Here is a 26,965-nt window from a genome sequence, read left to right on the forward strand (position 1 = left end):
CCTTTTTACTTGATGATTTTATTTCAAAAACTTCCTAAAATCTTCTTGGAATAAAACACCATGATGTTGCATATACCACATTTTCAAAAATCATTACACCATCACTGTGACAGATTCTGAAGAGTCTATGAAGAAACACTTCTGAACGTTAAGCTGTCAAGTTTTCATTTAATGAAAATATAATTGGCATGTCTATTTTAGTGTTGAAAACCTTTGAAATGCTAACAGTAACTACCCATTTTTTTTTTTAGTAAAAGGCACCATTCTAGGTAGTTTGCATACATATTGCCTATCTTCCCAAAAAAGAATGCTCTAAAAGTTATGTGTTACTATTCTCTTTTTATCAATGAGGAAACAGGCTCAAAGAGTCTAAGGCATCTGAGAATTACTGGCAGAATTCAGATTCAAATCCATGTGGGTCCCCATTTTAAACCTGAGTCCTCTCTACCTCACTGAACTAATCCTATGAGAAGGCTTCTACTTAGAGAGAAAGGGGAAAGTAGCTAACCAATATTTTACTGTAAGATATAAAAAATATATATATTTTGAGAAAGAGAGAGAGAAAGAAAGAACAAAAGAGGAGGGGCAGAGAGAGAGAGGGAGAGAGAGAATCCCAAGCAGGCTCTGTACTGTCAGCACAGAGCCCAGTGCAAGGCTTGAAACCATGAACTGGAGATCATGACCTGAGCTGAAATGAAGAGTTTAACAATCAACTGAGCCACCCAGGTGCCCCAATACAAAATGAATCTTGAATCAAATATGGAAACCCACACAATTTCCTACTATTTCCTAATGTATTAACTCATTAAGTTGCCATAATTAAAAAAAAATTAATGTTTATTTTTGAGAGAGACAGAGACAGAATGTGAATGGGTTGGGGCAGAGAGAGAGGGAGGCACAGAATCCAAAGCAGGCTCTAGGCTCCGAGCTGTCAGCACAGAGCCTGACATGGGGCTCGAACTCACAAGCTGTGAGATCATGACCTGAGCCAAAGTCAGACGCTCACTGACTGAGCCACCCAGGCGCCCAAGTTGCCATAATTTTAAAGTACATAATAATGTGCTTATAGTCACTTAATTTTATGTATATGGTCAACCCTCGAGTTCTAAGAAATCAGTCAGGGAGTGTGGAGTGGTTGCTTACCTGCTCCGATAACTTTTGTGCATCGAGGTGAGCCTGCATCACGGCATCATTAACAAGCAAGTGGAAGTTCAGGAGCACATGTTCAATGTCGTATGTTCCATGCATGGCATCCGACAGCTCTCCCAATGACCGGATGTAGGCATGCCAGTGTGGATTCAGCTCTGCCATGTGTGCCAAGCAGCCTCTCATGACGTTGAGGCAGTACCCCATGCAAGGCTTGCTGAGAGTCAGGCCCTGGCAGTGAGGGCAGTACTGCATCCTCAGGACGGCTCTGCTGCACTCTCTGGAGAAGTGTAAATGGTCTGTGGTATTGATGACTTCAATGCCCAGATTCAGTGCCTGCAGAAATGTGCGGCTAGGCAGCAGCGATCTCCCCATCTGCCCCATCACTCTTTGGGGAATATTACCAAAGGGACTAACATCCCGGCGAGCCATCCGGATGCATTCTGAGTATTCCAGGGAACTGTCCGTCACACCAGGGCTAATGAGGTGATTGTAGACCAGAGGGAAAAGACCGTCAAAGAATCTGTTTACAAATTCTTCAGGATGAACATCTGCGCCAAACAAATAGAGCCCCACATCAGTGAAGAACTCCTGAACTGAAGCTGTAGCCTCTAAGGCCATATTTCTGTAGCTGTTGCAGAAGAAGATACTGGTGTAATTCTCTGCTTGTCTGATGAGATTTTCGAGGGTTTCTGTAACAAGAGCAGAGGTAAAACATGGAAAGGCTTAGTATCCATGCTGAAACTGTCCATCCGTCTGCTCCAGACAGTGGCATCCTAACCAACTTAAGGACCCAAATGGGAAAATGCTCAGCCTACTGAACCCAATTTAGTGCTCCAAGGATAAAGGTTGGTCAGCAGTGGGCATCACACACACCCTGCAAGTTTTATGAGATGTATTTCCTAAAGTCAAATGTATAGAAATCAAAAAGTGTTGAAATGAAAAAGAAGTTACGATATGGTGGTTTCCCACTTACTTTATTTCATGGTCATCCACCACCCACCAATGGCAGAAGAAAAGCGTCGATGAGAGATTATTTCCAACCATGGGTTCATTGTTTATAAAAGACTGACGGTAGATGCTTGATTCACCACCTACTGTACTTCTACGCTTTTTCAATTTTTTTTTTTTTCCAGAATGAAAGCTAGTAGATTATACACTAGTTACTGCATTAGAATTCCTACCAGGTTCAAATGAAAAAGAAAGCAAAATATTTCATGATTAAACAATGCCCTAACTGGCAAACCTTGTTAAGTAGTAGGCGAGTCTTGAGTTCTATTAGTTGACGAAAATAATCGTGTGACCATCTTCTGAACACTGTTTTGTTGTTCTCATCATCTGATCTCCAAAGACTTAACTGTGGGACATTTTATTTTCTCACTTAAGTAACTGATGCTCCCAAATCAATTTCTCCACAGAAATAGAGAATAATTTATCTACAAATTAAGGAAGGTTGTAGTAATCGGTAAGCAAGAGTTATATTTCAAAATGATAGCTTTAGGCAGCAGTTGAACACCTTGGCTATTCTAGTAATTACATTTTATAATTAGCCTAATTATAATAAATAATGATGCTGGACTGTTATCAATACATAATTAATTGTAAAATACATCAATAAAATTACCTCCCATAACCCCAATCTCATCGTTATTTTTAATTAGGTTGTAAAAGACCACACAATGATTCAGTAATCAGACCATTGAATATATTATAAAAGGAGATGGAACGACAGTAGAATGAAAATGAAATAATAAAAAGCAGAAGTGCAGTGAGAGCCACTAATGAAGTGGAACTGTGTCATGAATATGCCATCATTTCCTAAAAACAAATAAACAACAACAAACCAAACCAAACACCTTTACGAAAAGCACCGAGAGGTAAAATACAGCCCCATGTTTTCTGATTCTGTTCTGAGACCAATTAATGTTGGGTCTCAAACTTTAGTGGGATATATCAAGATGCCTGCTATGGACTGAATGTTTGTTCACCCCTCCCCCAAATTAATATGTTGAAATCTAATCTCCAACGTGGATGACATTTGGAAGTGAGGCTTTCAGGAGGTGATTAGGTTCATGAATCGTGAAGCCCTCATGAATGGGATTGGTGCCTCTATAAAAGAGACTCCAGAGAGCTCCTTTGCTCCTTCTGCTATGTGAGGACACAGAAGATGACCATCCACGAACCAGGAAGTAGGTTCTCACCAGACAATGAATCTGCCAGCACTATGATCTGGGACTTCCTAGTCTCCAAAACTACGAGAAATAAATGTGGTTTATAAGGCACCCAGTCTATGGTATTCTGTGACAGCAGCCTGAACTAAAATAAAACAGCATGTGCCCTACCATGAAAGGCAGCAGTTTTTAAAGGTGGCTGTCACTCTGTTGCAACATAGAGGATTACAGACGTTAGTCTGTAAAGGAGAAGGTCTCCTGTGTTACCATGGCATCCCCGGTGCTCTCTAGAATGTAGGCTGCATACTATGTATTCAACAAAAATGTGAGTAATTGAAGGCTTCAAGTGAGATTAGCTGCTTTACCAAGTGAGATCGCCTGATCACCTAGGCTGGGTGAGGAAAATACAGATTGCCAAGTCTCTGCACTAGGGTTTACAACCCAGTAGGTCCGTTTGGGTTTGGGAATCTCCCTTTAACAATCAGCCCCCATGATTCTGTCAACCTAACCAGTTTTGGAAAAACTGCCCTCACAGATAATCTATAAAATGTTTGCTCTGCTTTGATAGAGTGGTTCAGCAAGCATTCCATCGAAACAGTCTCACCCCACAGCTGCGATGTCAGCCACTGCACTCTGCTTTCACAGACCCTCAAGAGTGCGTGTGGAAAGTGAGTTAAACCTGTGGCTGAAATAAAATAAAACTGCTAAGTTTATATTTTTCTCAATAATATAGGCTCACATCTCTCAGCAAATTATGTGTGGCCAAAAATTATGAGGTAGATTGAAAATGAGTTTATTTGCCAATAATGGTTAAATAGCAATGTTTGCCATTTTTTAAAGATAAGTGTAAATTTAAAGAGACCAAAACCACAGGCACGATTACATACTTTCCACCAGTTTTTCTCAGGTGCATGCTATAGACCTGTTTGTGCAGCTGATACTTGCCACACAATTCTCAGTGCAATAAAGGTTGAAAGCTACCCCAGGAAATACAAATGTTCCATCTGATTTCTGCCAACTCTAAGTGGTGTACAAACACACAATTTTTTAAAGTAAAAAATAAAAGGTTTCTTTAAAAATTTGAGCCCCAGTAATCTATAACTTACTATGATTCAGGGGTATATGAAATTTGTCTTTGCAGCTGCTATAACAAATAGGTTTTGCAAATTAATTTATTCTGTGAAAACAATATTAAAAATAATATATTTAATATTTATAGTTTCTTTTTTTATTTTATTTCAGAATAGTTTTTCTCTGATCTAGATTTTTATTTTTTTATTTTTTGTAATTTTTTTAATGTTTATTTATTCTTGAGAGAGAGACAGACAGACTGCGAGTGGGGGACAGGTAGAGAGAGAGGGAGACACAAAATCCAAAGCAGGCTCCAGACTCTGACCTGACAGCACAGAGCCCAATGTGGGGCTCGAGCTCATGAATCATGAGATCATGACCTGAGCCAAAGTCAGAGGTTTAATTGACTGAGCCAACCAGGCACCCCTGATCTAGATTTTTAAAACAAAATATAATGGAATGTATTAAAATGTTAGGAATCCTATCATGATAACATTTTAAAACTTTATGTTGTAAAAATTAAAATTTTAGTTTTCATAACTACGTATTGTTTTTGCTGATCTTTGAATAAGAGAAGACATGTGCTCAAATATCAACATTCTGATTATTTCCTGAATATCTAAACACAAAATAGCTTTTTTAAATGAACTTATTCTGTAATATTTTTTAAATGTTTTATTTATTTTTGAGACAGAGAGAGAGCATGAGCAGGGAAGGGGCAGAGAGAGAGGGAGACACAGAATCTGAGGCAGGCTCCAGGCTCTGAGCTGTCAACACAGAGCCCGATGCAGGGCTCAAACTCATGGACTGTGAGATCATGACCTGAGCCAAAGTCGGACGCTCAACTGACTGAGCCACCCAGGCGCCCCTGTAATATTTTTTTGGTATGCTACTAACTCATCACGATTAAAGATTTTACTTTCACTCTGTGTTAAATCTCATATTGACACATTCCAGTTAGCTGAACCCTAAACATGTGTTAGTATTTTTTTTAAGTTTATTTATTTATTTTGAGAAAGAGAGAGCCAGCGGGGGGTGGGGGGGGTGGGCAGAGAGACCGAGAAAGAGAAAACCCCAGAGACCCTGCACTGGCAGTGCAGAGCCCAAAGCACGGCTCTATCCGAAGAACCATGAGACCGTGATCCGAGCCAAGATCAAGAGTTTGATGCTTAACTGACTGAGCCACCCAGGTGTCCCCATATGTTAGTATTTTTCAATGTATACATTTGTGATCCTAAATATTTTTTAAATCCAATCAATGATGAAAATGTAAACAATTGTTCTGTATACATTTGAATTAGAGATAAACATACTTTTGTGAGTTTTTTATCCTAATATAAAATGTTAATATTTAAACAATTATATCAGAAACTGAATAATCTAGAAGCCAATCCACTGGATGACTGTGTTAATCTTTTTTTTAAAAAGTTGGTAAAATCAGAAGTTGAATTTATGAAAATTAGTTGTTTGTATTAACTCTGAATTTACAAACCCATCACTTTGTTGTCTTACTGTGTTTATCACAGAGTTGAGTGTTTCCATTTTATGGAATCGGTATTATGATTTTAACAAGAATTTAAACTTGTCAAAAGAATTGTCAAATAACCCAAATATTTTGTGGTTCTGCAAAATAATAATCCACATATAAAATCGGTGTTTACAAATCCAAGGGAGGTTAGGTGCTAAATAATTCATCATCTCTACTTCATTATTAAAGGGAAACTATACAGTTCCTTTCATTACAAAGTTTTAATAAGTAAAACATAGCCCTCACCTAAGCTATACAAATAACAGTTTTCTTTTGATATGCCAAAAATTATAACACATGTTGAAAATAATTAAACATTTGCTAGGCCTTCCTTAAGGAATTTAGGAAACAGACTAGAAAAAAAAAATCTTTTTGTTGTTTTTCATTGAGAATTTCAATAAGCTCTTCCTCTCAGTGGTATCACATCAAGTCTACCAAGGCATAAAACTTCCAGCTTTCCTTTCCATGCCTAAGTGTGGTAGGTTCAATAAGAAAATGCAATCTAATTAGTGATTGAATAAAAAATGTAATTTCTCCCGGCTTTATGAGAGAATTAATTTATGCATCATCTCATTAAGTAGAAAGCGATGTTGGAATACATGAAGTTTATGTGAATCCACTTCAATTTTCAACATTAACATTCTGTGAAAATTTAATAACAAAACACCTATGAGAAGAAACTTACATCAACTTTCTTCAGCCCACATACCCTTTAGAGACATTTTATAGTACATACAAATGATTACTGACACTTAAACCAAGGGTTTAAACTTAAATACAACTAGTGGAGATAAAACAAGGTGATATCGATTTAAAATTAAACTTGACAAATTGCAAAATCAGTGAAGACTTATATGTAGGTAGATTTTTACAATGGAAGAAACAATATTTATAGGGCTTTTATTGCTTTAATGATAAAGAGGATTTCAAAATGTAATGATCGCGAAATTACTGTTATACTAACCTCCCCTGCATGACAGGAACAGACATTTTATGACCCTTTTCATATTTTTATTATTTTATTTTTGATACATGAACATTTTAAGATACAAAGTCTGAAGTGTCTATTATAATTTAAGACCCCAGATATTCTCAAACATAGCAATGAAATAGATGAAGAAAGATTAAATCATATCAACTGTGGATAATCAGACGATTTTACAATATGTACCTGGGTCAAAGAGAAATTCTCAGAGCAAATTTACATATTTGTGCATTACAGTTCTCAAGTCACAAATTTTGTTACTATCATAGATAATTCCTTACTACCCTGAAACTTCAGAGGTAGTCTGTGCCAAAAACTATCTTTTCCTCTGGAATGAATTGTAGGTATATGAGTAGATAGGTAGTGATCATTTTAAGAGCAATTTCTCAACCAGTTTTTATCACATACACATTACACTGAACTGTAACTCCTTCTGCCTTTTTTTTTTTAACAAAATGCCTTCCAATAATTTTAATATGGTCTTACCAATTTCTCCAGTCTGGAATTGTTTATACTGAATTCATCCCTTTGATATTTGCATATTTCCTCCACTTTTCCATAAAATAAAATGTGTAATAAAAGCTTTCTACAATATTAATTTAATGACATTTTTAAATGTTATGCGGTATGATTTATAATATCATTCTTCAGAAATTAGTCAGCTATACAAATAAATAGTAAATAGAATATTGATCTGTATCACCAAAAATTAACATATCAGTAATTAATCTGGTTTCCTCAGACAAGCACTGCATGGAAAAATGCTTTCTCAACTTTTCTCCCTCATTTCCCTCCCCACTAATTTGGTTATCATGGTGCTTCACATTTATTACTAGTATCATTTTAAAATCATTTATGTTTGAAAATCAATTTATGATTTTAGCAAGAATTTAAGCTCAATTAAACACTTTACGTAACAGTTAAAATCAATGTCAAACAACTCACTGTAGATTGTTTCATAAGTTGTTATAGGATGAAGACTTTAAGTCAAATCTAATAATCTTTAAAACAAACCCAGAAACATAGTCTACAAATACAGGATTGTTGTATAAAACTGTAATACTCGGTTATTTGGCACATTAAAAAAAATGTTTTAGTTAATTGGTTTGGGCAAATTCATTTTCTCTGGATTGACCATTTGAGATAAGGTGAGTAGGAAAGCCTCCAATGAGGAACATTTGAGTAGACGCCTCAGTGATGTAAATAAACCAGCCATGAGCAGATGGGGTGTGGTTAGCGGGTTCACAGGAACTAGAATGCAACGACCTGAGGTGTGAAGAAGCTTGTTGACTGGCAAAAAGGAGGAAAGTCAATGTGATTGTAGACCAGTGAGTGAGAGAAGGGATGAAAGGTCAGAGAAATCAGAACAGCCTCACAGACCATGGTAAAGGATTTGGATTTTATTGTGGAATGAGAAACTACTGGGGAATATAAAACATGAAGAGCATGATGTGGTTTGTATATTAAAGGATCACAGTGGCTGCTGTGTGGAGAATGGACTATTGGGACAAGGAAAAGAGAGAAAACAGGGAGTCCAGTTAATAAGCTATGGTAGACATTGGTGGACTGGGCTGTGATGGTAGTGAAATAATTTACAAAAAGTGATCACACTGGCCACATGTATTAAATTATATCCAAAGGGTCTTGCTGTTGTATGGAGGGAGGTGCAGAGAAAATGGGTAAATGTAGGATCGCTGATACATACCTCTGATGCCTCAGCCTCAGCTGCTGAATCCACACAGGTGCCATTTACTGAGATAGGCAAGTCTATGGAGGCACCATATTTGTGTGTGGTGGGAGCTGGAAATTAAAAGTTGCATTTTGGACACGTTAAGATTCAAATGCCAATTAGAAGTCCAAATAAACTTTTATCAGTATAGAGTTAGATAAACTAATTTCTGTCTCAGGAGTAAAGTTGAGCTTGGTGATATAGACTGGAGATTGATGGGCATGGGGAATAAAACCATGGTACTGGATGAAATAACCTAAAGCAAAAAGATAGGAAAAGAGTGCAGAGATGCAGGAAAGTAAGAGGAGCCAGCAAGAAGAATGAGAATAAAAAAACCAGTGAAATAAAAGGAAAATCAGAAAAGTGGAGTGTGCCAGAAACCAAGAGAAGAAAATGATTCAAGTAGAAGGAATTAATCTATCATGTCAAATGCTATTAAGAGATCAACAGAGATGATGAATAACAACTGACCATGGGAACTAACAAGAGAGAGGCTCTTACTGACCTTGACAAGAGCTGCCTCAGCAGAAGAAGAGCAAAAAGGAGAAAAGGAATTGAGGCAATATATAGATAACTGTCTTGAAAATGCTTGCTATAATGGAAGTAGAGAACCAAGGCAGGCACAGGACAGAAACAAGAGGTCAAAGCTATTTGTTTTATGAGGAGGGAGAATTTACTGGATGTTCATATGCTGACAGGAGCCATTTGATCAACAAATAAATATTTCAATGACTGAGCAGGGGGATAGGAATTGTTGGAGGTAATTCTTTGAATAAGCAAAAGAATCTAATGTAGGGCACATGTGGATACAAGAACACTGGCTAGACAGTGGATGTTAAACCTGCCAAGGATGATAACAAGAGAAGTGAAGAGAAAGTGAGTGTGCCAGGCAATAAAATCTTGAGTTGATAAGGGAGGATAACCAAAACTTTGATGAATGACAGTCTGGAATACTAGTGTGTAGTGAGTCTTCTGGCAGGCATGTCCAAGGGGCTTTTCTTGAGGAGAAGGGAGCAACAATGTGGATCAAGGAGCACACTTCCCCCAACCACAGAAGATGCTTTTAGTAGTTTCCTATTACTGTTGAAGCAAATCACCACAAAGTTAGTGGCTTGAAACAGTTGAAATCTATTCTCTCACTGTGACAGATGCCAAAATCAGAACCATCAGGCTGAAACGATGACAGGGCAGGCTGAGCTCCCTCCAAAAGCTCTAGGAGAGAATCTATTCCTTCCCTCTTCCAGCTTCTTATGGCTCCTATAATTTTTTGGCTTGTGGGTGTGTAAATCCAATCAATCTCTGCCTCGTAGTCACACTGTCTTTTGTATGTGTGTGGCAAATCTCTCTCTGTCTCCCTCTTTTAAGGATACATATGGGAGATTGCTTAGAGCAAGATGGCTGTGTAGGAGGACACTGGGCTCACCGCGTCCTGCTGACCACTTAGACTCTCCCCACATCTGCCTAAATAACCCAGAAAACTGCCAGAAGACTAGCAGAACGGACTCTCAGGAGCCAAGCGTAGACGAGAGGCCTACGGAAGAGGGTAGGAAGGGCGGAGAGGTGGTGCGCACTACACGGACTGGCGGGAGGGAGCCGGGGCGGTGGAGGGGCAGCCAGCCCACCCGGCAAGGCAGAGCCCCTGAGTCTGGCTTGCAAAGCTGAGGGGCTGGACAGAGTGTGTTCTGACAGCCAGCAGGACTTAACATCTGGAATGCTATAAGTCAACAGCTCTGCTCCGAGAGTGGGAGGGCGAGAGAACAACAAGAGGGAGAGTTGTTGAGTCCCAGAGGACAGAGCTCAGCTTGGCGGGGAACAAAGGTGCTCGCCAGCGCCATCTCCCTCGCCCATCCCCCAGCCAAAGTCCCAAAGGGAACCAGTTCCCCTCACGGAACTTGCTTGCACATCGCAAACACCCAACGCTGTGCTTCTGTGGGTCCATCCCACCGACGGGTCTGCCTCCCTCTCAGTGCCACACCCCCCCCAACCAGACCACCGAAGGCAAAGCAAGCTGAGCCTGCCCCTCCTACCCCTGTGCACCTTGTGGATCCACCCCAGCTAATACACCAGATCCCTTCAGAGCAACACCACAAGCCTGGCAGTGTGCAAGTAGCCCAGACAGAGGCCACACCACTCCACAGTGAGTCCTGCCCCTGGGAGAGGGGAAGATAAGGTACACACCAGTCTGACTGTGGCCCCAGCGGTGGGCTGGGGCAGACTTCAGGTCTGACTGTGGCCCCAGCCACCAATGCAAGTTACTCCAGACAGCACAGAGGAAGAGCCCTGCAGTTCCGCACCACTCCAGGGACTATCCAAAACACCAAACGGAAGAATTCCCCTCAAAAGAAACTCCAGGAAGTAGCAACAACTAATGAACTGATCAAAAACAATTTAAGCAATGTAACAGAAAATGAATTTAATATAATAGTCATAAAATTAATCGCTGGGCTTGAAAAAAGCATAGAGGATAGCAGAGAATCTATTACTACAGAGATCAAGGGACTAAGAAACAGTCAGGAGGAGCTAAAAAATGCTATATATGAGCTGCAAAATAAAATGGAGGTGACCACAGCTCGGACTGAAGAGGCGGAGGAGAGAATAGGTGAATTAGAAGATAAAATTATGGAAAAAGAGGAAGCTGAGAAAAAGAGAGATAAAAAAATCCAGGAGTATGAGGGGAGAATTAGAGAACTAAGTGACACAATTAAACATAATAACATATGCATAATTGGGATTCCAGAGGAGGAAGAGAGAGGGAAAGGTGCTGAAGGCATACTTGAAGAAATCATAGCTGAGAACTTCCCTGATCTGGGGAAGGGAACAGGCATTGAAATCCAATCCTTTAGATGTAACTTGAATCAATCTTCTGCATGACATTATCATAGTCAAACTGGCAAAATACAAGGATAAAGAGAAAATTCTGAAAGCAGCTAGGGATAAAGATGCTCTAACATATAAAGGGAGACCAATAAGACTAGTGACAGATTTATAAACTGAAACTTGTCAGGCCAGAAAGGAATGGCAGGAAATCTTCTATGTGATGAACAGAAAAAATATGCAGCCAAGAATCCTTTATCCAGCAAGTCTGTCATTTAGAATAGAAGAAGAGATAAAGGTCTTCCAAAACAAACAAAAACTGAAGGAATTCATCACCACTAAACTAGCCCTACAAGATATCCTAAGGGGAATCTGTGAGACATCACTACAAGCATGAAACCTACAGACATCACAATGACTCTAAACCCATATCTTTCTATAATAACACCAAATGTAAATGGACTAAATGGTCCAACCAAAAGACATAGGGTATCAGAATGGATAAAAAAATAAGAACCATCTATTTGCTGTCTACAAGAGACTCATTTTACACCTGAGGACACCTTCAGATTGAAAGTGAGGGGATGGAGAACTATCTATCATGCTACTGGAAGTCAAAAGAAAGCTGGAGTAGCCATACTTACATCAGACAAACTAGACTTTAAATTAAAGGCTGTAACAAGAGATGAAGAAGGGCATTATATAATAATTATAGGGTCTATCCATCAGGAAGAGCTAACAATTATAAATGTCTATGCGCCGAATACGGAAGCCCCCAAATAGATAAAACAATTAATCACAAACATAAGCAACCTTATTGATAAGAATGTGGTAATTGCAGGGGACTTTAATACGCCACTGACAACAATGGATAGATCATCTAGACACAAGACCAATAAAGAAACAAGGGCCCTGAATGATACATTGGATCAGATGGACTTGACAGATATATTTAGAACTCTGCATCCCAAAGCAACAGAATATACTTTCTTCTCGAGTGCACATGGAACATTCTCCAAGATAGATCACATACTGGGTCACAAAACAGCCCTCCATAAGTATACAAGAAATGAGATCATACCATGCATACTTTCAGACCACAATGCTAGGAAGCTTGAAACCAACCACAGGAAAAAGTCTGGAAAACCTCCAAAAGCATGGAGGTTAAAGAATATCCTACTAAAGAATGAATGGGTGAACCAGGCAATTAGAGAAGATATTAAAAAATATATGGAAACAAATGAAAATGAAAATACAACAATCCAAATGCTTTGGGATGCAGCAAAGGCAGTCCTGAGAAGAAAATACATTGCAGTCCAGGCCTATCTCAAGAAACAAGAAAAATCCTAAATACAAAATCTAACAGCACACCCAAAGGAAATAGAAGCAGAACAGCAAAGACACCCCAGAAGAAGAAGAGAAATAATATAGATTAGAGCAGAAATAAACAAAATAGAATCTAAAAACACTGTAGAGCAGGTCAGTGAAACCAAGAGTTGATTTTTTGAAAAAATAAACAAAATTGATAAACCTCTTGCCAGGCTTCTCAAAAAGAAAAGGGAGAAGACCCAAATAGATAAAATCATGAATGAAAATGGAATTATTACAACCAATCCCTCAGAAATACAAGCAATTACCAGGGAATACTATGAAAAATTATATGCCAACAAACTGGACAACCTGGAAGCAATGGACAAATTCCAAAACACCCACACGCTCCCAAAACTCAAACAGGAAGAAATAGAAAGCTTGAACAGACCCATAACCAGCGAAGAAATTGAAACAGTTATCAAAAATCTCCCAACAAATAAGAGTCCAGGACCAGATGGCTTCCCAGGGGAATTCTACCAGACATTTAAAGCAGAAATAATACCTATCTTTCTCAAGCTATTCCAAAAAATAGAAAGGGAAGGAAAACTTCCAGTCTCATTCTATGAAGCCAGCATTACTTTGATTCCTAAACCAGACAGAGACCCAGTAAAAAAAGAGAACTACAGGCCAATATCCCTGATGAATATGGATGCAAAAATTCTCAACAAGATACTAGCAAATTGAATTCAACAGCATATAAAAAGAATTATTCACCATGATCAAGTGGGATTTATTCCTAGGATGCAGGGCTGGTTCAACATTTGCAAATCAATCAATGTGATACATCACATTAATAAAAGAAAAGATAAGAACCATATGATTCTGTCAATCGATGCAGAAAAAGCATTTGACAAAATTCACCATCCTTTCTTAATAAAAGCCCTCGAGAAACTCGGGAAAGAAGGAACATACTTAAAGATCATAAAAGCCATTTATGAAAAGCCCACAGCTAACATCATCCTCAATGGGGAAAAACTGAGAGCTTTCCCCCTGAGATCAGGAACATGACAGGGATGTCCACTCTCATCGTTGTTGTTTAACATAGTGTTGGAAGTTCTAGCATCAGCAATCAGACAACAAAAGGAAATCAAAGGCATCAAAATTGGCAAAGATGAAGTTAAGCTGTCACTTTTTGCAGATGACATGATATTATACATGGAAAATCCGATAGACTCCACCAAAAGTCTGCTAGAACTGATACATGAATTCAGCAAAGTCGCAGGATACAAAATTAATGTACAGAAATCAGTTGCATTCTTATGCACTAATAATGAAGCAACAGAAAGACAAATAAAGAAACTGATCCCATTCGCAATTGCACCAAGAGGCATAAAATACCTAGGAATAAACCTAACCAAAGATGTAAAAGATCTGTATACTGAAAACTATAGAAAGCTTATGAAGGAAATTGAAGAAGATATAAAGAAATGGAAAAACATTCCATGCTCATGGGTTGGAAGAATAAGTATTGTCAAAATGTCAATACTACCCAAAGCTATCTACACATTCAATGCAATCCCAATCACAATTGCACCAGCATTCTTCTCGAAACTAGAACAAGCAATCCTAAAATTCACATGGAACCACAAAAGGCCCCAAATGGCCAAAGTAATTTTGAAGAAGACCAAAGCAGGAGGCATCACAATCTCAGACTTTAGCCTCTACTACAAAGCTGTAATCATCAAGACAGCATGGTATTGGCACAAAAACAGACACATAGACCAATGGAATAGAATAGAAACCCCAGAACTAGACCCACAAACGTATGGCCAACTAATCTTTGACGAAGCAGGAAAGAATATCCAATGGAAAAAAGACAGTCTCTTTAACAAATGGTGCTGGGACAACTGGATAGCAACGTGCAGAAGAATGAAACTAGACCACTTTCTTACACTATTCACAAAAACAAACTCAAAATGGATAAAGGACCTGAATGTTAGACATGAAACCATCAAAACACTAGAGGAGAAAGCAGGAAAAGACCTCTTTGACTTCAGTCGCAGCAATTTCTTACTTGACACATCCCCAAGGGCAAGGGAATTAAAAGCAAAAATGAACTACTGGGACCTCATGAATAAAAAAATGCTCTGCACAGCAAAGGAAACAATCAACAAAACTAAAAGGCAACCAACGGAATGGGAAAAGATATTTGCAAATGAAATAACAGACAAAGGGCCAGTATCCAAAATCTATAAAGAGCTCACCAAACTCCACACCCGAAAAACAAATAACCCAGTGAAGAAATGGGCAGAAAACATGAATAGACACTTCTCTAAAGAAGACATCCGGATGGCCAACAGGCACATGAAAAGATGCTCAACGTCGCTCCTCATCAGGGAAATACAAATCAAAACCACACTCGGACATCACTTCACGCCAGTCAGAGTGGCCAAAATGAACAAATCAGGAGACTATAGATGCTGGAGAGGATGTGGAGAAACGGGAACCCTCTTGCACTGTTGGTGGGAATGCAAACTGGTGCAGCTGCTCTGGAAAACAGTGTGGAGGTTCCTCAAAAAATTAAAAATAGACCTACCCTATGACCCAGCAATAGCACTGCTAGGAATTTACCCAAGGGATACAGGAGTGCTGATGCATAGGGGCACTCGCAACCCAATGTTTACAGCAGCACTTTCAACAATAGCCAAATTATGGAAAGAGCCTAAATGTCCATCAACTGATGAATGAATAAAGAAATTGTGGTTTATATACACAGTGGAATACTATGTGGCAATGAGAAAGAATGAAATATGGCCCTTTGTAGAAACGTGGATGGAACTGGAAAGTGTTATGTTAAGTGAAATAAGCCATACAGAGAAAGACAGATGATATATGTTTTCACTCTTATGTGGATCCTGAGAAACTTAACAGAAGTCTATGGGGGAGGGGAAGAAAAAAAAACGAGGTTAGAGTGGAAGAGAGCCAAAGCATAAGAGACTCTTAAAAACTGAGAACAAACTGAGGGTTGATGGGGGGTGGGAAGGAGGGGAGGGTGGGTGATGGGTATTGAGGAGGGCACCTTTTGGGATGAGCACTGGGTGTTGTATGGAAACCAATTTGACAATAAATTTCATATTAAAAAAAAAGGATACATATGGGAGTTTTAAGGTTCAGCCAGATAATCTAGGATAATCTCCCAACCTCAGGATCATTAATTTAATCACATCTGCAAAGACCTCTACTTCCATATAAGTAACATTTACAGATGCAGGGATCAGTCCCTGATACCTCCAGAGGCCAATATTCATCCTACTGCAATACTGATCACAGAACACAAAAAATATCTACTCTTTGACTTGGAAACTCAGGAGACAAAGGTTCTAGTGTAGTCTCTTCCATAAACAAATCATATGAGCCATTTAACTTCCCCAAACACAATTTTATCTTTAATAAAATAGATATCATAGTGTCTGTTCGGACAGTGGGACAGAATATCTGTGAAATCACATGAAATAAAGTACAGGATGATGCCCAGTGATCTTTCCCCCTACATTTACATCCTGCACTAGAAAGATATTTTAAGAATGCTTGTAACTTACTCCCTTTCCTGAGGAATCAGAGGTCGTCTGAGACACGGATCATGTCCTGTTCATCTTTATATCTCTCAACCCTTGGCTCATTGGAAGCCTCAATATATCCTGATACGATTAGGTTTAAATCCACTCCAGTGAAATGTTATTTATGTGACTATAAATTTTCTAACTTCCCCATACCATGTTTATTCTCATCAGAAAACAGGTAGAATACTTTCTATCTTCTGTAGTGGCTGTGATAATTAAATGAATTTGTACATACACACACTGTCCCTGCACCTGCAGGTGGAAAGTGCTCAAAATACATCAAAGAATACTAATACTAATAATCTCTTACTTCTGCCATGTACTTGCCATAAGCTAGATACTTTATTAAATTCTGCTGGTAAATTAATTCACATTCATGGTGTGGGTAATCTCACTGTAATAACAAATAATGATAAACATCTAAGGTTATAATAAATGTCAGGAGGCTGATAAATGACAGTATGGAATACTAGCAGGTACTGAGTCTGGTACATATTATTATATACTGAATATAATAATAGTATTATTTAAAATAATTTAAAAATTCTTATTAACATTCTCATCTTAAATGTAATCAAGCTTAAGCACTGAAAATGTAAGTGATTTCCTAAAGTTTGCTCAAGTAAGTGATTTTCTGTATTAACATACAAAGTGGCAAAGCCTAAATCTAAATGCAAGTTATCTGGCTCCAGAGTCTAGGTTCTAAACTATTAGAATAGGTGGTCTCTTTAAAAAGGCTGAAAGTCTGTTTAAATAAGTTGAAAAGGGGCCGTTTTGTATATATTTCATCCAAAAATAAAACAAAACTTTACATATCCAATTAAATGCGGACATTTCACTGTTAATTTAGTACATTGGGCCATTACATGTGGTATAATCCAAATTAACCATTATAATTATTCTTTTTTGGGAAATTAATAAATATTATTACCATAGCACAAAAAAATGAAGAGAAATCTCTACACATGGTTTGTTGGAGTCCAAACAGCTGAGGATTTTCCAATATTTATAATTATTAACTGGAAAATTCATCCTAATCTCTGCGGGAAAAAGCGTACCATGTAAGATCTTTATTATCAAGTACACGTGGAGAAGAAAATAAACACTCTTGCCCTTCACCTCCAACTTACCAAAACCACAATCTGTATTTGAAGAGATCGAAGGGAAGATGTACTAAGGTTTACTTAGAACAAGAATGTCAAGTTCCACTCAGAGATAAAGGGTGAGGATAGAGGGATTTGTGCTGGTGATGGTCTGCAAATTCCATCAGGGAATAGAGGAAGATTCAGGTGGGCAGAGAGAGATAACTGAATGGTTCAAATTAAAGGTTGTACTGGTCCACTGAAATGGCTCAAGGTCTTTATAGACCTCTACCCTAACCAAATGCAGTGGCTTCCTTCCAAGGCTCACACTCTCCTGCATACTTCAGCCCCTAAAACTGATGGCATTGATTCCCTTACATCCTCTATGGATGACTTTTTTCTTCTTTCACTCATTCCTGTAAATCCTAGGCCACTTTTCTTTTTTGAAGCCCCAGTTTTTGTTCCATATTATCTTACTCAAAATACAATACCACTTCTACAATATCAAATGAAACCTCCAAGCCAATGACCCCCAAATTTACATATATTACTCACTGATTCCCAAAGTTTTTGGTCTCAGGATCCTTTACATTCTGAAAAGTTATTGACTAACCTGTAGAGCTTTTGTCTTGGAGGGTTACATTTATAGATATATATTATTTTAAAATAAAAACTAGTAACTATTTAAAAATTTTATTCAGTCCAGTTAAAACATAACCACAACAAATTTATTACGTTAGAATAGATTACACACTTTGTGAAAAACAACTATTTTCTAAAATAAATAGTGTGAAAATTGGCATGATTTTACATTATTATAAATTTCATTAATATCTGGCTTAATCAAAGACAGCTAGATTTTCATATCTGTTTCTGGATTTAATTTACTACAATATGTTGTCTCTGTCAACGCACACAGGAAAAAAAAATCCAGCCTCCCAAAGATATGCAGTTGGCAAAAGAAGGTATATTTAAACATCTTTTCCCATAATTGTTAATATTCTTCTTTGCTATTACACCAAAACTTGACAAGTAATTTTTCTTCATTGTCAGTTGCAAAGCCCCATTGGTTTATGTTTCACTAGGAATGGCTCTATTACCCATGCATGATTTTGTCACTACATTAATATTTGAAAAATGTTGATGGACACATTATGCACATTTCCTCAATGCTGACACAGTAAATCTTTTCTGTATGTATTAGGAACTTTTCAAGTTTATGGTGATCTAAGTTTCCTAAAATTCCAATTTTCTCTTGAAATCTGAAATGTTATCCCTGGCAACAAACATTGGAAGTTGTGTTTCTTGAAACAGCAGGCTCATTTTGGTTCACTTTAAGAAAATATCTACCTAATACCCAAGTCTGAGTCATCATAATTTGTCAATCATTTTTTCACATTAAAATAAAGCATGTTCAAGAAAAAGAGTGGCTAGTTGAGGTTGCAATTAAAACAATCACACAAGTGCCTTTTGTCAAGAGAGCCATTATAATTTAGTATGCAGAAGATGTTCTTTACATATTATGTCATCACACAGTATGTGAAAAATATATATAATTCAGGGCTGATGTTTAGCAAAAATTAATAATTTTTTACTACTCCATCAGGACATTTTTAAATGAAACTGGAGTTTTTCCCCTGCAAGTTTGTAGATGTGAACAATACAATGACTGTGAGTACAAGTTGGTGCCACTAACTTATTGCTAAAATTCCAACAGTTTTGCTCACCACTGCATTTGCACTACCGACAGAAATGCCAATGCAGAGAAAAAGAAAAATCATGTCTTAATAGTATTATGAATATTGTTTTGATCTCCCACACATTCTGAAAAGATCTTAAGGACCCCAGATTACACTATGAGAACTGTTGAGGAAGCAAAATTGTCTTACCTGGAGATCTAATTATTTTTCAATGCCTAACATCAACCTCGACTCTTTTGGTCTACTATTCTCTTCTGCTTTGCTCAGCAGCTTTCTGACTTCCGTATTTCATATATTAGAATCAGCCTTGTAAGCATCCAGATTCAAGGTGCTGAGACTTTTATTTCCTATGTCTAGTTAGTCATCAATAACTATTTTTCCTTTCTTTTGGAAAACAAACAAACAAACAAAAAACTTCCTTGTTACCATATATTGCCCAAAAAACTATCTTATCCAACCTGGATTACTAAAAAAAGTTCCCAAGGGTTCCTTGGACTTTTCTTTCCTCACCCAACTGTGAGCATTCTAAATGCTTTCTCCCTGTCTTTTACCTATGTATTTAAATACAATATTCACTCCAGGACCAAGTCCAAATCCCATAGATCTGAGAAAATCAACACAATTTTCTTTACATACAGGGTCTCCAAGGCATGCCTAAAAGGATATCCAGGTGCTAGAAAAGCCATTTTATCAAGTAGCACATGGCATTCTAAATTAAAATGAGTTAATTGGACCTACAGTCCCTCTAACTACACAATTACACAAATTATAATTATACAAATTATACATCTTTCCTTTTAAAGCTAGCTCTGTATAATTCATTAGTGTACAAAAAAGCAAATGACCTCCAGCTAAAATGGCAAGTATCTCTAAATAGCTATAGTGGTTCAACTGACTTTGTCATCATAGTTAATTATATTTATTTCTCTCATTATGTCAAATCACGATAAGCCATTGACCATATTTATTGGTCTAAGAAATGTGTTTAATTTACACCCTCTTCTAGAAAATTTTGGTGGGCATTTTTCCCCAAATAGTGAATACAAATATGTGTCTTAGCATCTTTCCCCAAATAGTGAATACAAATATGTGTCTCAGCATCTTACATCTCTCCCCCATCTCATGGTTCCTGGGATATTTGCCTACAGGATAGTTTTAAAAATACTTTTGTTTGTTCTGTTAGCTTTATAGTAATGGCTAAGATATTGGGCAATACAAGAATAATCATTACACAAATTCATACTAAATTAAAATACTGGTGAGATATAACCACTTAAAAATGGTTTTAATTTCATTCCGGAATCTCCTATTTTAGAACATCCTCACCATGGTCTACAGATCTGCTAGATTATACTGCCACGTGTCATGTTTGGGTGCTTCCTATAGTTACAGGCCAGCAAACAGAAAAAGAAATGAATTGCAGTATTCACTCCAAAGTTACAGGCAGTTTAGTAAATATACTGTTTCTGCCTTGACAAGAGAGAAACCCCCTCAGACAATAGGCAATTTTTTTAGATCATTACATTCTTTCCAAATAGCAAGAGGAAAAATGTAAATACTTTCTGATAACTGAAATGGGTTGTAAAGCACAAAATCAATCAGACCAAGAAGGCTCTGTTTTACTACAACATCCATTCCTGCTTTCACAGACGTTATCAGAAAATATTGCAACAGTAACATAGTCAAAAGCAGAAAGCACAGGGTATAACAATTATGTGATTCAGCTATGGTATGCTAGAAGCCCTCTATAAATTTGTTGGAAATCTAAACTTTTGTAAAAACTGTGCTTCCAAAGATATCTTTTTAAAATCCAAGTTTTAAGTTATACATTATAATTATATATTATAATTTCAAAGATATGACTTTAGAAATAATGTAGATTTTCCTTATAAAAATTGACCAAATCCACATATCCCCTATTCAAATATCTGCTGCCCTTTTTCAAAATGGTTGTTAAATAAAAGTGGAAAAACTCATTACTACAATTTTGCAGAGCAAGATCAAAGCATTTGGAATATCAGTGTATTGAAAATGTAAAAAAAAAAAAAAAAAAAAAAAGATAAGTGTACCATAATCTCCCAAATGCTCCAACCGCAGATCAGGGACTATAGACTATGTTCTATTAAAAATAAGCAAATACAAATAAGTCCTTTAGATAGAGAAGTTCTAGGACATTTCTCATGTCCTACTGCCAATTCAGTTAAAACATAGTAGCCTTTGAGCTGATGCACCAAATGCCATAAAGCTAGAGTTAAAAATCTATTTTTTAAATTGTTTTATAGGAAATTGATCTTGCCTTCTATGTGGACTTGTGGCTATACATTTGAAAATAATTAAAAAGTAGAACCCATCATTTAGGAAGATACTAATCAAAGTTCAGTCTTGGAATGGCTGAGTCATTTCCACTGTCTTGCACTTGTACTGATGAATCCCAGTCTGTTTTCTTTCATTTTGAAACTATTATCCAAGATGTTTCTTCATATTTTCTACAATGAATTCCAATACAATAATCAGCATTTTTATTTCAGTAGGTTCCCCCACTTGGCGTTGTGGTCCACACTGGTCATTACTACACTTCATTTTATATGACTATTTTCAATTTTAATTCAGATTCCATTTCCACATATGCAAGCCATTCCCTGTCCAAACACAGTGAAGGGCTTTAGACAAACTTAATTCCATCCATAGACCTAAAGATTAGTGCTCCCTCTGCCTCCCTCCTACCCTCATGAGGCTAAGGGGAACTCACTTGCTACTCCAGTCATACCAAATAACAGCGTCTTATCAAAACCATTCTCTGGATGAAAATGAAAGCGAGCTTGGAAGTTTAAATAAAGCCACATTCTCCCCCACATATAATTTGTGGCACAGCATTTTCAAGAGCCTCATTATAGTTCAGAAACTCTTTAGTTATCCTTAAAGCCCAAGACTGTTTTAATGTTCCAGAATGAGTAAATTATTCAGACAGGATTTACTGTGCATGAGGAAGGGGATAAAAGAAAAAAAAAAAAAACTAATAACACTTGGTAAAGTTTCACCAATGGTATTTTAGTAGACACTTTATATAATTTCATCTACTTAAACTATGCTAAGTTGCTACCCAGGGTACCATACAGCATTCAAGCTGTATAAAGACTAATCTTGTTCATTATTGTTCTAAATATACATATAATATACACAACAGTACATTGGTCTGTAGTGCCAATGATATGACCTCGCATTATGAAATATTAAAAAAGCCAAATGCTCCCATTGCCTATAACAGCATTTCCTAAACCCTAATATGAATAAACGTTACTTCAGGTTTCTGATTTAATTAAGACATTCAGATTCACTAGAACGGGTTGAGGTATTTCAAACCTGTCCCTGGTGTTTCTAAAAGTCTAAACACCCCGAAGTGAGATATAACATGCTCTTTCTTGTGCGGAATCTAATCTATTTTCTGCGCTCATTTTGGCCACTCCTCCATTTCTTTTTCTCCTACTCCTACACTCACCCTCTCTTCTGCTTCCAACACAAAGACAGCTGATGCTCAACACAGAAACGTGATGCTGTTTTGGTCTCCCAAGCCTTCACACATCTCCTTCCTCCTTCTCTCCTTGTCTACCTGGACTCCTTATACTCATCCTTAATGCAAATGGCATCTTATACACAAACTTCCCTGACCCAATCAGGTTGCTAATTGGATATTCTACTATTCTATGCCATTATCCAGGTCACTTTGTTCATACTGCACTATTTTCTAGTTACGTGCTAAAGTCTCTCTATGACCCACCATGCCTACAGTTCGTGAGGTCAAGGACCATAATTTACTCATCATGTAGTTTTCCTTCTAAGCACTAGGACTGAAACATAATAGATATATAATAATTGTTTATTAAGCAAAAGATAAAACATTACTATGGCAGTCTTTCTTCCAACCAATCCAAACACTCTAAACTCTTAATTCCTATCAATACATATTTAAAATCATATATCATAAGTCAGAATCATGGAGCATTGTGAATTCAATCTGTCAAAGATGTGTGTATATATATATATTTTATCCTCTCCCATATATATATACATATACTATATATATATATATATATATACACACACACACACACACACATATATATGCATATATATGTATATAATGGCTTCTTTGTTAAATAATTATACTTACTGCAGGGGCTCAGGTCATGATCTCACAGTTTGTGAGTTCGAACCCCGCGTCAGGCTCAGTGCTGACAGCTCAGAGCCTGGAGCCTGCTTCGGATTCTGTGTCTCTTTCTCTCTCTGCCCCTCCCCAATTTGTGCTCTCTCTATGTCTCTCAAAACATAAATGTATAAAAAATTTTTTTTAATAATTGTACTTACTGCAAATTTAATTGCTTTTAACTTGTTTAAAGAGACACCTTATGTTTTACTCCATTTTGCTCTCCCTGTTGGAGAAGGTAATCAGCAGGATGTGACTGTTGGCTGGACCCTGAGCTGGACCCAGGCTACCACTGGAGGCTCCTTACCCTCTCCTCTGCCCTTGGAGTGTTCATTCCACTTGCCTTCCTGATGCTAGAAGCTGCCCCAAGAACACACCCTTGACAGAGTAAGGTGTGTCTGAGGCCATCTGGACTGTATATATGACTGAACCCAGACAAGGTTTCTATATAAACTGTGAGGATTCTGGTGAGTGGGTGTGGAGATATACTCATCTTTCAGCTGCACAAGACAAGCCTCGTAAGTTCCGTGGCTGCTCATACCTGCCGCCTACCAATCTGGAATGGCTGCTTCTTTCTTTAATCTCTCTTTATCCTCCCTGTAAGGTGGGGGGGGGAGGGGTTTACAGACCAATACTCCCACATGCCTAATAGTTTTTTTCTTCTACCTACAATTATTTTTAATGTAATAAAAATAGGCCTTGGGGAAAAAAGGTGATAGTGAATGACTGCTTTGATTCACCACTCATGTTCAGAGGTCTTTGTTAATGAAAATACCCTTATGCTCTTTCTCATTGTGAAGGGCAAGTTTCCCTGGACTAGTCTAGATGGTAAAAAAAGTGAAATAAAGATTAGAAAATTTTCTACATAAAGAGGGGGATAGGAGTTTTGGGTAGTCTGTGCCTGCTATGGTTTGAAAGAGTTTGTAGAATAGAAGTGGCTCTGGCAAAACAGCAGGAAGTTGAAAGGGTTTTTATAAAAGGACCTGGTACAAAATTTCCACTAACAGGGATGATTTTTAAATGTCCAGACACAGAAGTTTCTGCCTCGGGCTACTATTTACCACACCACCCTCACACTTTCAGTAAACCTGCCATAGACTGGTTTGGGCAATTGTGGGCTAATGACGTGCTGGGAGATTGGAAGGAGACAGTCTTGACTTCTCGGCCCCAGTGGCATATGGGAGTGAAGAGTGGCCAGCATCTGCAGGAAAGGAGAAAGCAGGCAAGTGCCAGGATGACAGAAGGACCCAGGACCTGGGGCCAGCAGGGGTAATACAAAAGCATACTCTAGGGGAACCCTTAAAAATAGTGGGTTGGGTCCTGAGTTTATTATAGGAAATTGTATAGTAATTTGATACATTCTATTTGGATATTAAAAGCAAGTGTAAGCCCAGAAGACTGAAGAACCAGTAATATCAAAATTACCTATTGGTGTAGTTGCATAAAACCACCATTCTACACTCTACAGCCATTACCTTGTTTCCAATTCTGGCTCTGCTGCCTGCCACCCAGACTCTGGGCAAGTTATTTAACTTGTATGTGTCCCTATTTCCCTTTTTATAAAACAGAAATAGTAACAGTGCCTACTTCACAGAGTCAACATTAGGATATCAGTTAATCTTATTAAAAGACCTTCAACAGTACCTATCAGATAGTATACTAATTTCTCTTCATAAATAAAAGAAGAAATATAAAGAGAATAAAGCTCTCATCTGCTATTAGATTTTCTTCCCTGTATCATGTACATAAATCATATTTACACTTGTATAATAAAGTGATCACAGGCTAATGAAGTTATTCTTTAGAGATTTACATATAAAATATGTGGAATAAAATGTTATGATTGTATTACTTAATATGAAGTGCTTTTATTTCTTCATAAAATAGTCCTAATACTCAATCTCATGGTTGGAAGGAAGAAAAATGTAAAAATCAGATCATAAACTCCAGTACAGGAAAAAGTCAAACTTGTCTCTTTGGGACCTGAAAAGGGAGGTGAAGACGGGTAGAACTGTCACTTCACCTAGAAAGCCTTCCCCACTTGAAATTGTGCACACTTGAGGCAATACGTGGAGCACCTTTCCAATTGCATCATTAGCCTTTGTTCATTTCTCAGTCTTCCCCACCCAGCTGTGAGCTTCCTGGGGGCAGGAATGATGGTGTCCCCAGCAAGTACCATAGTGCTAGCACATAGCACTATGTGGATTTGATAAGCGGATCTCCTCTGTCCTAGATCTCCGTTCCTACTAATGCCAGTGCTAACTTAGCCCATTGGAAGCACAGGGACTGATTCAGTATATCCTGCTAAGGAAAGGAACCACAATGAGAATGATGATTGTAGAAAGTTTTGGGGGGCACATGGTGGCTCAATAGTTCAAGCGTCTGACTCTTGGTTTTGGCTCAGGTCATGATCTCACGGTTCATGAGTTCAAGTCCTGCGTTCAAGTCCTGTACTGAAGGCATGGAGCCTGCTTGGGATTCTCTCTCTCCCTCCCTCTCTGCTCCTCCATCGTTCACATTCTCTCTCTCTCAAATAAATAAAAACTTTAAAAATATATTTTAAAAAAGAGAGCTTTTGATATTTTATGTTATTCCCCCCCAAAAGATGATCAAAATAACAAAGGAAAGAAAATAAGAAAATTATTTAACCTCCTTAGACTTATTTCAGTTTGGCACATTATTGTTTTTTTATTGTCTATGGGAAGGTAATCATTTCCTTGATTAGAGTGTCTAAAACTCGAAATCCTTCTTGATGCTCTCCCTCTGTCTCTGGTGGACAAACACAACTTTGCTCTTATGTTATCTTCCCTTTTGGTACACCCCTGATCTTCATCTATCCTCTCTCCTCTAGTCCTTTGAGTCTTCCAAAAGCCCTCTTGAGTCGATACTTCACCTCTGTGCTACCTTGATATTTCCTAGCACTGATTTCAGTATTCCTCATTTTATTTATCCCTCTCTCTCCTTCTTCCCTTCCTCCAACCCCAAATTAAGAGCACTCAGAAAGCAAGTACTGGGTCTTATTCATCTGAAACATCCAACAGTTTGATTCAAGAATATTCTCAGGAAAAAGATTTTTTAACAACTTAAACCAAGTAAAGATTTTGTTGTTGTTGTTCTTTAAGGAAAATGCAATCACTTATTTTGCTATCTACCCTACAACTTTTTCAAGAAGCTGGCTTACCATATTACTTATTTAAATGAGCATTTATATATTTTTGGTAACTGTAGGGAAAAATTGGGGCACATTTTAGAGGATTACTGACTCTTACATACTATAGGATCATTCTATTGTGACCATCATGTTATACTAAAAATCATATAGAAGGACAAAAGGAAGGATCTAAAGGCAGCAGACAGGGAAAGGAAAAATTTTAAAAATGAGCAAGTAGGAAGAATGATGTATAAATCTTCAGTTCTTCAATGTAAATTTGTTTATTATTTTCCATAACTTGAAAGTGCAAGGCATTCATATATATGTGAATACACAATTAAAATTGCCACCAAAGTATAAACCAAGAGTAAATACCCAAGAACCTCTAACACTTGCCTTACTAATTTATTACTTTGTTTCAGTCAAATGTTGAAAAATGTCAACTCACTTGATCAG

The 26,965-nt window shown here is 37.6% G+C and overlaps 1 protein-coding gene across 1 annotated transcript in view; it reads right to left on the minus strand.

Moving 5' to 3' along the window:
* GPC5 (glypican 5) overlaps positions 1-26,965 on the minus strand; it is a 678,338-nt gene that overhangs the window by 404,761 nt on the left and 246,612 nt on the right. The window contains exon 3 of the mRNA XM_058682009.1: positions 1,144-1,838. Coding sequence (XP_058537992.1) covers positions 1,144-1,838 — 695 coding nt within the window. The remainder of the gene's footprint in view (positions 1-1,143; positions 1,839-26,965) is intronic.

Source organism: Neofelis nebulosa, chromosome 1 (assembly GCF_028018385.1).
Source record: "Neofelis nebulosa isolate mNeoNeb1 chromosome 1, mNeoNeb1.pri, whole genome shotgun sequence".
In the NCBI taxonomy this organism is placed as follows: Eukaryota; Metazoa; Chordata; class Mammalia; order Carnivora; family Felidae; genus Neofelis; species Neofelis nebulosa.